This window comes from Piliocolobus tephrosceles, chromosome 2, assembly GCF_002776525.5.
Source record: "Piliocolobus tephrosceles isolate RC106 chromosome 2, ASM277652v3, whole genome shotgun sequence".
Classification (NCBI taxonomy): Eukaryota; Metazoa; Chordata; class Mammalia; order Primates; family Cercopithecidae; genus Piliocolobus; species Piliocolobus tephrosceles.
In genome coordinates, this window is record NC_045435.1 from 78,558,042 (window position 1) to 78,572,078 (window position 14,037).

The window sequence follows — 14,037 nt, forward strand, 5'->3', positions numbered from 1 at the left end:
AAAGGTAGGAAAACAGAAATGTATTAACATAGTACTAAGTAAGACTAATAAAGGTTCAATATATTTTGATACTAAAGCAGACATATTTTGGAGTTAAATGACTGAAAATTATTATTAATTTGTACACTGAATGGTTAGCTTTTAAAGGTGTAGTTTTTATCCAAAGAGGTCAAGAAAATCACATAAATATATTGTTTTAAAATGGTTCTTCCACTCTAAAGGTTCTTCTATATTTTGTCCACTAGAGCTCAACAAGTACCCTTAAATAATTTGTCATTATTAAATTAATTTTCAAGTGATTGTTCTATAATACTCCCTCTTCAAAGCTATTCATCTTAGTTAAGAGGCAAAAGGTAAATACTTTAAGAATATCATAAAGTAATACCATAAAATTTTTAAGAAACTGATGTAATGTTTTAGGTTTTACATATTCATTTCATAGTCTTCCCCTTTGAGTCACGTAATCTGTACCTCATACAGTATTAAAACATTAAATTGTTTATCTCTGCCCAAATGATCAAAATCAGTGCCTATTCATTTCAAAGTAAGAGCTTGGTAAATGGTTTTGCTCAAGTCAAACAGAATTTATTTTTCATTTAAAAAAATGGATGGAGACAATAAAAACCTAACATAGCGGTTAAATAAAAGTTCCACTCCTTACAATAATCTTTATTGTGATTTAAAGAGTTACTTCTGAATCTGGATAATGTCCTTTAATGAGTATTTATATCTTTCAAAACTACCAAATCGATTTTGGAAGTTTAAGTGTTAAAAACATATTCTGACATAATGACTACTTGGAAAGTGTGAAAGCATTAGAATCTGTCAAAGGGGACACATGAGTTGGCACCACTCTCCCTATAAAAGCCTCCTTCCCCTCTCCTCCACCTCAAGCCACGTTACTCCTCGATCGTCTCAACTTTGCATGACAGGCAGACACCACCTACTCCGATCATGCTTTATCTCTCTTTACATCCTTCCTGTTAGCTATCTTCTCTAATTCTATACTAAAATCTATCATTATGCTTTAGTAAGTTACAAGGTGTGCAGAGCCTCCCATCTATCATCACAATCAGTGTAAGACAAAAACATGTAGGGAAAAGGTTGATAAAACTTGTGCTTTGGAGAGACCAATGCATTACATACCTAGAATACTATATAGAGATACAATATAGCCTCAAAAAGAAAAAAATACTAACTGCAACATAAATTTGAAATTTAAAAAAATCTAATAAATAAGAATTTGACAACTGGAGCCAGAAAAAGCAAAACAGGAGCCCTCAATATAACAGTAATTGCCAAGATAAAAAGTTGTTTTTCATAAATCCTATTTTAGATATGGTAACACTTTCAAAACTCAAACTATATCATCATGTTATATATATAAACTCATTGGGAACGAAATTTTAACTTAGCTAAAGGACTTTACAAAACATATTTGAAACATATTTCAGACTAATATCAAAGGACTTAAGATGACATTTATTAAAGAGGGACACACCACTATTACTTACAAAGCTAACAATCACACTTTCATCTGAACTCTACATTAAAATATTTACTAAACTGGTTTAGATAAAAATCCAAGATTAATATAAAAAGATACAAAACCACTCTACTTAAAATACATTTTATTTATATATATGAGTTTCCTATGGATATTTATTTATTTATTTATTTATTTATTTATTTATTTATTTATTTATTTTTTGAGATGGAGTCTCGCTCTGTCGCCCAGGCTGGAGTGCAGTGGCCAGATCTCGGCTCACTGCAAGCTCCGCCTCCTGGGTTTACGCCATTCTCCTGCCTCAGCCTCCCAAGTAGCTGGGACTACAGGTGCCCGCCACCTCGCCCGGCTAATTTTTTTGTATTTTTTAGTAGAGATGGGGTTTCACTGGGTTAACCAGGATGGTCTCGATCTCCTGACCTCGTGATCCGCCCGTCTCGGCCTCCCAAAGTGCTGGGATTACAGGCTTGAGCCACCGCGCCCGGTCGGATTTTTATTGATATACCTATGCTATCCAATACAATAGCCATTAGCTACTGTAGTTACTGAACCCTTCATAAGTGGCTAGCTCTAATTGAGATGTCCTAAGCATAAAACAAATGTACAATGATTTCAATGAATTAGTAAGAAAACTGTAACATGAAATATTTTGTTAATAATAATTTATTAATCATTTTAATATTTATTAACATTGAAATAATATTTTAGATGCTATAGGCAAAATACATCATTAGAATTCGTTTTGTTTATATATATATTATAAAGATGGGATCTTGCTATGTTGTCTGTGATCAAGTGCAGTAGTTATTCACAGGTATGACTGTAGTGCACTATAACCTCACACTCATGGCCTTAAGGGGTCCTCCCACCTTAGCTTCCCAAGTAACTGGGACAACAGGCATGTACCACTGCACCCAGCTTTTTATATTTTTAACGTGTGTGATGGTTAATACTGAGTGTCAACTTGAATGGATTGAAGGATACAAAGTATTAATCCTGGGTGTGTCTGTGAGGGTATTGCCAAAGGAGATTAACATTTGAGTCAGTGGGCTGGGAAAGGCAGACCTACCCTTAATCTGGGTGAGCACAATCTAATCAGCTGCCAGTGGGGCTAGAATATAAGCAGGCAGAAAAATGTGAAAAGAGAGACTGGCCTAGCCTCCCAGCCTACATCTTTCTTCTGGCTGGATGCTTCCTGTCCTCGAACATCAGACTCTAAGTTCTTCAGTTTTGGAACTTGGACTGGCTCTCCTTGCTGCTCAGCTTGAAGATGGCCTATGTGGGACCTTGTGATCATGTCAGTTAATACTTAATAAACTCCCCTTTATATATATAATATATATATTCCATTAGTTCTGTCCCTCTAGAGAACCCTGACTAATACAATGTGGCCACCAGAATTTTTTAAAATTAACAGACAGGGTCTTACTGTATTGTCCAGGCTGGAGTACAGTGACACAATCATAGTTCATTGCAACCTTGAATTCCTGGGCTCAAGGGATCCTCCCTCCTCAGCCTCCCAACTATCTAAGGACTACAGGTGTGTATGACCACACTTGGCTAATTTTTAAATTTTGTGTAGAGGCAGAGGTCTCACTATGTTGCCCAGGCTGGTCTCAAACTAATGGCCTCAAGTAGTCTTCCCTGCTTGGCCTCCCAAAGTGCTGGGATTACAGGCACATGACACCACACCTCACTAATTAAAAAAAAAAAAAAAAAGCAAGTAATCTTTTCATAGATGGGATCTCACTATATTGCCCAGGCAGCTTTCGAGCTTTTGGGCTCAAACAATCCTCCCTCGCTGGGATTACAGGAGCAAGCTACTTTGCCCAGCAGAACATTTAAAATTATGTATGTGGCTCTCATTATGTTTATTTTTTATTTTTTTGACAGGTCTCACTCTGTCACCCAGGCTGAGTACAGTGGTGTGATCACGACTCACTGCAGCCTTGACCTCCCAGGATTAAGTGATTCTCCCATCTAGCCTCCTGAGGAGCTGGGTCTCAGGTGCACACCACTATGCCCAGTTAATTTTTAATTTTTTTATAGAGATGAGGTCTCACTATGTTGCTCAAGCTGGCCTTGAAATCCTGGACACAAGCAATCCTTCCACCTTGGCCTCCCAAAGTGCTGGGATTATAGGTGTGATCCACCACACCCAGCCTTATGTTTATTTCGGACAACACTGTCCTTTACTCTCTAAGATATATTCAGATTATGCTTATTAGATAAGACACAAAAAATTTACAGTACAAAACCTGTGCTTTTAGTAGCTACATTATATTTAATTTTTAAAATGGGATTCACTGAAAGTATTATTAATTTTAACATTTTCAGATATTTAAAAATATTCTCTTACAACTATACTTGGTTCTCTATTATTTAAAGAGTAATTTAGTTAAAATTATATAATATGGGTATGGACATTGGTAATACGGGGATACTTGATAATTGGTTTGTTATTATATTACAAGTGATTCAGAATGGAATTAAGCGCCATCTTATTCCAAAGTCCACTCTTACCTAAGTTTTGGTGTATATCCAGAAATTTATCATTTGGTTTCTTTTAAAATATTCTATTAGTCACTATCATACCACTCAGTATATCACCACCAAAAAAGCAAGCACACAAATAAGGAAAAAATAATTATAGCAAGGAGTTACCTTTAAGTATCTAAAATATTTATTCTTAAAATCAAGGAGTCTTTAACAATTATATTAATACAATATGAAAGCAGTCTACTATTATTTTCATCTGAATCAATTGCAACTGGAAAAAAATGAAGCAGTAATCTGACAACTCTAAATAGTATAAAGATGGCTCCATGTACATAAATGATTCTCTTAATTGAATGAATGAATAGCAGTTTCCCAGCTTGGGTTAATACTAACATTATTAGTATATATAAGAGGGTGATGATTGATTGCTTTTTTATTTTTCTTTTTTTTCTTTTTGAGACAGAGTCTCACTCTGTTGCCCAGGTTGGAGTGCAGTAGCACAATCTGGGCTCATTGCAACTTCTGCCTCCCAGGTTCAGGCGATTCTCCTGCCTCAACCTCCTGAGTAGCTGGGATTACAGTAGCATGCCACCATGCCCAGCTAATTTTTGTATTTTTTGTAGAGACAGGGTTTCACCAAGTTGTCCAGACCTTGGTGGTCTTGAACTCTTGACCTCAAGTGATCCACCCACCTTGGCCTCCTAACGTGCTGGGAGTACAGGTGTAAGCCACTGTGCCAGACATGATTTTGTTTTTTTGAGACAGGGTCTCACTCCCATTGCCTGCAGTGGTGTGATCTCAGCTCACTGCAGCCTCGACCTACTGGGCGCAAGTGATCCTCCCACCTCAGCCTCCTGAGTAGCTGGGATTACAGGCGTGTGGCCACCATGCATAGCTAATTTTTGTATTTTTTGTAGAGACAAAATTTCACCATGATGCCCAGGCTGGTCTGAAACTCCTGAGCTCAAGCAATCTGCTTAATCCCAATGAATATAAACCACACCTTTAAAAATTCTCAAATTTAAATTCAATCAAATTGGAATTTTAAAAAGTCCATGCATTTTACAAAACATACAAAGAATAGTCAAACTGCAATGATTAATGAACATTTTTCTTGAGAGTTTCAAAATTCATTACATGTGCAATATAAAGTTTCGACCTTGCAGCTAACATATACACAGTTACCTGAGCCTATACTGCCAGTTCTTGATTAAAAACTGACCAAACAAAACCAAACCAAAGCAGAACCAAAAAACCCACCTCCTAACTCTACCAGTTTGATTGCTGCCCAAGAACTATTATGATATCCCCTGATACATGGAAAAAATATTTTTTCTTTTCTTTTCTTTCTTTCTTTTTAAAAAAAAGACAGGGTCTCACTCTGTCACCCAGGCTGGAGTGCAGTGGCACAATTATGGCTCATGGCAGCCTCAATCTCCTGGGCTCAGTTGACCCTCTCACCTCAGCCTCCTGGGTAGTTGGGATTACAGGTGCACACCACAATGCCTGGCTAAGGAAAAAATATTTAATAAGTTCTGTGTATCAACTCTGGTATCTTCCACTAACTTCTGTAGAAAACTGAGATGAAAGGCACACAGATTGGTAAACACAGAAAAGAATTTTATTTCTACTGTACTCCAAGCACCTAGCGCAGGGTCTGGCACACAGTTGGTGCTCAATTAATGTTAGATGGAAGGGGAGAGAAGGAGGATGACTAGGGATCTTCAAGACTGAAGGATAATAGAGGCCACTGGGTGAAAAGTACCCCATGTAGTGACGGGAAAACCAATAGTGGTTATATGTTTTTGGCAAGAGAGAACCCATGCTGTTCAGAAAGAAGGGTCACAGAACCAATAACTAATAAAAGATTTTTCTGATGGCAGAACAAACTGACCCTGTTCTCTCTGATCAATGAAACAGATGGGATAAACAAAGTATTTTCTATGACATGTCCAAGGGCTCAATAAGCTGTTAAATAAACTCGAATGTTTTAAATGGGGGTCAAGTATCCCTGGAAGCAGAACTTGATGAAACAAAATGGTAGTACAGCTCTTTGAAAAACAGAGTGGGGAAAAAGAGCTATATTATATATTGCTAAAGTTGAACTTTATCATTTTCTTATTGGAGTAATTGAAATTTCCATATAACAAGGGATATCTAAGAATTGATCACAGCATCAACGCTTACGAAATAAAGGAAAGCTTGATTTTTAAATGATGGGGTTCAATGATCCATGAGAGCATGCTTTTCATTCCAAACACTTAAAACCCTGAACTCTTTATCCTACTTAAAGACTAAAATGATATCATAATATATATATATATATTTAAGTTTTTTACACTACCTTTTTCTGTGCTCCCATTTATTTTAGGTAAGAAGTCATCAACTTGTATCCCTAGGATTAAGACAGTATATCATTGCCTGATCAAAGAAAGTATTACTTTAAATGTGGTCTCAAGTGTAACCATGGCATTCTGTATTCCTAAGATTAAGATTGTATAGAACACGTTAAATTTATTTTTACTAGAACGGTTCAATTTGCCACTTTCTATTAATTCTGAGAAAAGACTACAACCGCTTAGTGGCCTTCCAATGAACCTTAAAAGAAAAGGGATCCTGCTGTTCATGTACTTTTCTTATTTAAATATCCCTGGGTAGAAGATCTCAGATGCAGAAATTTCACTCATCTCAAGGAAAACAATGGTGCCCACTGGTGGCAATCAAGCATATTTTTAAAGAAAATTTCCTAAAAGTATAGATACTTTATAACTAATACATAAAACATCCCTTAAAATACTCAATGTGAGACAGTAAACAAGGTCAAAAGTTTAAGGATAAAATTCAGGTTTAAGTAAGAAATTTGGATGACACCTACCTAAGCTGCTACATTCTTTAAGAGCTTTCTCCTGAAGATGTTCTAACCGTACTGTAAATAAGTCCAAAAAAAAAAAGATATTTCACAGATAAAAAGAAAAAAAAATCGATTTCTGGATTAGCTAACTTACCTTGTAAAGCTGTTAGCCTTTCATTGGTGAAATCATTATCAGCTTGCAAAGCTTCTATTTTTGCCTGGAGCTCCTGTTCTTTTTCTTCCATTTCATCTATTTTATGTTGTAATTCTTTTTTCTCAGCCTGTCCTTTCTGTTGGATTTCCTCTTGTTTTCCCTCTGCTACCTAGAGAAATAAGAAAATTCAGTTATTCAACAAAACTAACTTTGTTCTAAGAGCCCTAAGCCAGGAATGCCTTTATTCACTTAAACTTCTAAGAAAAGTGTTCAATATTACAGAACATTATCTGTAAACCTGACATTTCTTTCTTTCTTTTTTTTGAGATGGAGTTTCACTCTTGTTGCCCAGGCAACTTCCGCCTCCTGGGTTCAAGTGATTCTCATTCTTCAGCCTCCCAAGTAGCTGGGATTACAGGCATGCACCATCACACCCAGCTAATTTTGTATTTGTAGTAGAAACCGGGTTTCTCCATGTTGGTCAGGCTGGTCTCGAACTCCTGACCTCAGGTGATCTGCCCACCTTGGCCTCCCAAAGTGCTAGGATTATAGGCGTGAGCCACTGTGCCTGGCTAACCTGACATTTCTAAACCAGTAAAGATGATAAAGACAAAGGCTTGACATCAAAAAATTATTTGCATTGGGTTACTCCTCCATAACACCCAGGAGAGAGAAACTTGGAGGAAGCAAGTAGGCTCAGTACACACAGAGGTAAAGGGTCAATGTGGAAAAAAAAAATCATATTTTTAAAGAGGGAAGTAAGATTTTCCCCCAAAATTACTATTATTTCAGTTTTTAAGTTTATAATGTTAACATTCTGAAATTTTAAACAAAATTGTTCAGTAAAGAGATGACAGTACAATCATTATTCAAAAAGACCTCTGCCTATAGTTTGGATGCTCCTCCCCCAAGCCTCAATGTTGAAATTTGATCCTCAATGTTGGAGATGGGGTCTAATGAGAGGTGTCTGGGTTATGGGAGCAGATCCCTCATGAATGGCTTGGTGCTGTCCTCATGGTAATGAGTGAATTCTCACTCTATTAGTCCCATGAGAGCTGGTTGTTAAAAAAGAGTCTGGCACCTCTCCCAGACTCTCTTGCTTCCTCTCTCACCATGGCACATGTGCCAGCTCCACTTTGCCTTCTGCCATGAGTGGAAGCAGCCTGAAGCTTCAACCTGCAGAACTGTGACCCAAATAAACCTTTTATCTTTATAAATTACGCAGTCTCAGCTATTCCTTTATGGCAACACAAATGGACTACAACAATCTCCTTTTAACAAGACCAACCTTGAAAACTATCATAGGTTAACCGAAGGAGGTATGCTCTGGTCTTCTCTAACAAACACATATCTTCTAGGCACTCAATCCATGGTCTGAATTAAATCCAGATGGATCTTCACAAACAGTTATAAGAGATTCTCTCTGGGCTTGTTCCAACACAGCACTAAATAGCTGGGCTCTGCCTTTTTAGATGGCCTAATGATAAGCAGTTTTAGGTTTTAAAACATCTGAATATCATAGGTTTTGCCGATTCTCATCTACTTCCTGTTATATATTTTAAAAATGTCTATTGTGAAGCACTGACTACATATTCATCCAGAGGAACTATGTCAGCATTTACAGGCTTTCAATTATCTATAGTAATGGAGGTTGGGCTAAATGGAATACAGACACCTTCTTTTCACTATAAATTTCAACTGTTATCAAATTTTTGAATCAATAACTATTCAGCAATACCTAAAATCTTTTATAGAACTCTTATTTAATATGTAGTACCACCTACATCCTGCTTTCATACTTTCAGCATAATTTAACACATTCAAGGAGACTATGCAAATTAATTCAAAATATCTATTGATACCAACGGTTTTCAAACTTTTGTGTGTGTGTGTGTGAGACAAAGTCTTGCTCTGTTGCCAGGCTGGAGTGCAGTGGCACAATCTCAGCTCACTGCAACCTCTGCTTCCCGGGTTCAAGTGATTTTCCTGCCTTAGACTCCCAAGGAGCTGGGACTACAGGCGCACGCCCAGCTTATTTTTGCATTTTTAGTAGAGACAGGGTTTCACTATGTTGGCCAGGATGGTCTCGATCTCTTGCCCTCGTGATCTGCCCGCCTCGGCCTCCCAAAGTGCTGGGATTACAGGCATGAGCCACTGCACCCAGCCCAAACTGTTTTTTGTTTGTTTATTTTTCCTTTGAGATGCAGTATCGCTCTGTGGCCCAGGCTGGAGTGCAGTGACGTGATCTTGGCTCGCTGCAACCTCCGTCTCCTGTGTTCAAGCAATTCTACCTCAGCCTCCCAAGAAGCTGGGATTACAGGCGACCACCACCATGCCTAGCTAAAGCAATACATAAAACCTTAAGCTATCCAGTATGTTAGGGATTATTAGCTTAACATACTTTCAGGCAGAGTAAATACATACCTTTAATTTATCAGATAAATCTTTAATCTCATTAACTGCTCCATTATATTTATTGGCTAATTCTCTTAATTCTTCCTGAGTCCTTTCATTCATTTCTTTCAGATGGGTACATTCATCTTCAGTATTACTCAGACTTCGCTGCGATTCAAGTTTACAGGCAATTTAATTAGAATAAGTGTATATTTGTTATTTAGAATTCCTTCTAAATTAAATCTATAAAAAGTATAATTCTATGGACTATTCTAAATCAACATCTGCCCTGGAATTTATAAAGCTGAGTTAAAGAATTTCAATTTACTTCAGGTATATACTAAAACAGAAAACGTAACTAAGAATTAACAACAACAACAAAAAAGAAAACTAGAGGGAGAGTAAGGGCAGGAAAAGGATGCTGCCATTATATAATTACATTTTTGAAAGGCCAATGGGTATGACTTTTAGCTGTGAAAATATTTTAAGCCTATCAATCCCTGAAAGCAAGTTTAATAATATCCAGCAATTAATTTAATAAAAAATTAAAAGACAGTTAGTAATTTTCTTTCTTTATATATCAAATTAATCACACAACAGTGAATCAGGCACTATGGGATGAGGTAGCAATACAAACTATACCTGTAGTAAGGAAAGGTATGTTTACCATTTGATTTCTGATGAGCATTTTAAATAATTCTAGTAATACATTACGTATGTGGTAATTTTGCATTGGTTCAAAGAAATGATCTATATTATGAATTAAGAGTTTTTGCCCCCAAATAAAAACTGCATTTTCATTGTTCCTTAAAGACCTAGAAAGGACCTTGGAGATGATTTCACCTTCGAACTTCCTAAATATGCGACACAGTTAGTTTTTCTCTCTAGAGAGTGAATTAAAAAAGAACAAGAAGTGTAATGTCTTGGCCTTACACTGACCACCCTCAAATAGAAGCAAAGCAAAACCAAGTGACAGGAAATCAGTTCCCCAGCACGTATCATGGTCTGCTGTATGGAGGGTGAATCCTAAGCAGAATGCAAACAGTAAGATTTCCTGGTTACGTTTTTATTTCCTCAGCCATTGACTAGGGAGCATAAGTACCAAAACTCACATGGTTATGTGGAGAATTCCTGTCAATGAAAGCAGCATAACTGTTCCATCCCACCTGACAGACAGAAAATATTTCCTAACTATATAATAATACTCATGTTTAAAGCATGCTGGAATGCTTGATATTTTTTTAAACACTCATAATATTATTTAGTATTTTTTTTAAGTTGAAATACCTCAACTTCTGAAAGTTTTCTAACCACTTCAATTTTCTCCTGAAGAACCCGCCTCAGGGACTCTTTGGCTGTTGTCTCATAGTTATGTTTATCCTCTTGTAATGCTATAAGTTCCTTTCGTAAACTATCTTCTGTTTGATTCTAGAATAAAATATATTTATAATTATAGACAAGTTATTTTTTTAAAGCATTTATTGTTTGAGAAAAATTAACACATTATGATATACTTTAAATTGTATATTAAAGTACCTCCAAACACAAATGATGCTGGCCCTGTATTAACTAAAGATGTATTTAAAAGTTGCATAAGTAAATTATGCCTTCATAAACATATTAATTTCCACTTCTTATAGAAAAAAAGTTATAGGCAATTAAGGATTTCTCTAAAATATACAAAATTAATTACTCTTATATTTGTCATATTTTCTGCAAGTCCCCATATTTACATTTGTAGGCAAAAATAATCAATTACCTTCCAAGGCACCAAGCATTTTAAAACAATGGTTAAAACAAAAAGAATAAGCATACCATGGGGGAAAAGCAGACTTCATGTCTGGGGCAGGAAATGTATAAAATGAGCCTGAAACATCTTGTCTGAAATGACAGCATGAAGCTATCAATCTGAAAGACATCTACACAGACCAAAGATGGGATAATTCGAGCATCAATAAGAAAAATAGGCTGGCCGCAGTGGCTCACGCCTGTAATCCCAGAACTTTGGGAGGCCGAGATGGGAGGATTGCATGAGCTCAGGAGTTCAAGACTAGCCTGGGCAACATAGCAAGACCCTGTCTCTAAAATAAGAAAAACAACTGCACCAGATTTAAATGCATCAAATGCGTTTAAATCTAAGTGAAGGGAGAAAACACTTCATGGCCAGTCTTTGGTAGATGAAAAAGAACCAATTCATTATTCTGAAATCTAATAAATAAGGGGAGAAAATCACTTATCTTGCTTTCCCCACAGAAAACATACCTCAGTGTTATTTAAATTTTTTTATTCCAATAGCTTTAGGGATACATGCGGTTTTTGGTTACATGGATAAATTATGTAGTGTTGTTGTCTGGGATTTTAATGCACTCATCACCTGAGTAGTGTATATTGTATCCAAGAGGGAGTTTTTCATCCCTCACTCCCCTCTCACTTTGCCAACTTCTGAGTCTCCAATGTCCATCATACCACTCTGTATGCCTTTGCATAACTATAGCTTACCTTCTACTTATAAATGAGAACATTTGGTATTTGGTTTTTGATGCCAGAGTTACAAAAAACAATGGCCACTGTTTTTTTCTTTTTTTAGAGACAGGGTCTCTCTTTGTCACCAAGGCTGGAGTGCAGTTCTGCGAACATAACTCACTGTAATCACAAACTTCTGGGCTCAAGTGATCCTTCCACCTAAGCCTCCCAAGTAGCTAGGACTACAGGTATGTACCACCATGCTAAGCAAATCTTTAATTTTTGGTAGAGACTGGGTTTTGCCATGTTGCCCATACTGGTCTCAAACTGCCCCCGCCCTTTTTTTTCTTTTTTTTTTTTGAGACAGTCTCGCTCTGTTGCCCAGGCTGGAGTTCAGAGGCGATCTTGGCTCACTGCAACCTCTACCCCTCAAGGTTTAAGCAATTCTCCTGTCTCAGCCTCTCGAGTAGCTGGGATTACAGGTACATACCACCATGTCCAGCTAATTTTTGTATTTTTAGTAGAGATGGGGTTTCGCCATGTTGGCCATGCTAGTTTTGTACGCCTGACCTCAAGTGATCTGCCTGTGTCAGCCTCCCAAAGTGCTGGGATTACAGGCATGAGCCACTGTGTCTGGAAGGAAACTTCTCTTTAGAGAAGTAACCCAGCTAAATGAGTGAAGGAATAACAGAATTACATCACTATTTTTGTAACTTTTTTTGTGGTGGTTGTTGTTGTTTGAGACAGAGTTTCACTCTAGTTGCTCAGGCTACAGTGCAATGGCACAGTCTCGGCTCATTGCAACCTCTGCCTCCCAGGTTCAAGGGATTCTCCTGCCTCAGCCTCCCGAGTAGCTGGGATTACAGGCATGTGCCACCATGCCCGGCTAATTTTGTTTTAGTAGTGACGGGATTTCTCCATGTTGGTCAGGCTGGTCTTGAACTCTCGAGCTCAGGTGATCCGCCTGCCTCAGCCTCCCAAAGTGCTGGGATTACAGGAGTGAGCCAGTGAGCCGGCCTTATTTTTGTAACCTTAATGAAATAATGGACTAGGCTGGGATCATTAGTGATCGATAAAATCTCAAAAAGAAAGACAACTAGACATTATGTTGTTCCTTGGTGGAAGAACACAATACCATCCATAAAGGGTTGTTGACAAAAAGAAAAATTGAACCTAAATCAGATCAAATCTCTAGATGGAACTACTAATTTATGGAGTGGGAAGGGGAGCTAAAAAATGTTTAAATAACAATGTAGACTGAGGGAAATTCTAGAGGACAAATGACCCAGTTTTTTCAAGAAATATTAATTGTTAACAGAAAAAAGACAGACTTCTACGTGGGTATTCATTACATAATTATTTTTATTTACATGGATGTCTGAAATTTCTCATGACAAAAGATTTAAAAGAATTGTGGAAATGTATAAAGTTTTTAGCATATGCTCAAAATGATAGTCAAAGAAATGATGTTACATAAAAAACTATGCATTTCATTTTACACATTTGAGATGAATACCTACTTTGGAGCATGCCTGTAATTGGTTTCCCATAACTTCTAACCGTGATAAGAGTCTATCTTCATCTATTAAAGCCTATTGAAGAAAAATTAAACATAAGTAAAACTCGAGTAATTATAAAGTCACATGTATATAAAAAAAGGTTGCTACTGACAACAAAAGCTATAAAAGCATAAAACTGACCAGCATCCACTGTAAGATGCTAAATTTTCAACAACTTGTTCATTAGTTAGGAAATAACTTTGTCTTTGTTTGCTACATTTTAGTTTATTTAACATGGATGGAATATTAAACTATTTTTAAATGTTTCTTAAATATAAAACAACTGGAATACCTGCCAACTGGTATCTGAAGCCTCCTGGGTGATGGCTAGTAGCCGCTGAAGCGTGGCTAACTTCTGTTCCAACATTTGTTCCCGATGTAAGGCCTCCTAGTATTACAAATCACAAAAGAGATTCTAATAAGCTCATCATGATTCTTTTGAGGAGTGATCAATTTTCAGCACATTCTAAAATATTTTCATATTACATCCCCCTTGATGTATTTTAAAGTATGTGACACTTGATACTACTTAGTAAAATATACAGCAGTCCCTGCTCATCTCTGGTTTCCCTTTCCAGTTTCAGTTATAGTGCAGTACAAGATACATTGA

General features: G+C 36.9%; 1 protein-coding gene across 11 annotated transcripts in view; it reads right to left on the bottom strand.

The window, feature by feature from the left end:
• SLMAP (sarcolemma associated protein) overlaps positions 1-14,037 on the bottom strand; it is a 179,472-nt gene that overhangs the window by 58,971 nt on the left and 106,464 nt on the right. For 5 of the 11 annotated variants that reach the window (XM_023200895.1, XM_023200870.1, XM_023200891.1 and 2 more), the window contains exons 6-12: positions 13,720-13,815; positions 13,389-13,460; positions 10,693-10,833; positions 9,436-9,573; positions 7,012-7,180; positions 6,882-6,932; positions 6,351-6,401 (exon numbers count right to left, since the gene is read on the bottom strand). In XM_023200895.1, the coding sequence (XP_023056663.1) occupies positions 6,351-6,401; positions 6,882-6,932; positions 7,012-7,180; positions 9,436-9,573; positions 10,693-10,833; positions 13,389-13,460; positions 13,720-13,815 (718 nt within the window). The remainder of the gene's footprint in view (positions 1-6,350; positions 6,402-6,881; positions 6,933-7,011; positions 7,181-9,435; positions 9,574-10,692; positions 10,834-13,388; positions 13,461-13,719; positions 13,816-14,037) is intronic. The other 6 variants (XM_023200917.1, XM_023200904.1, XM_023200912.1 and 3 more) reach the window with 2 other exon arrangements.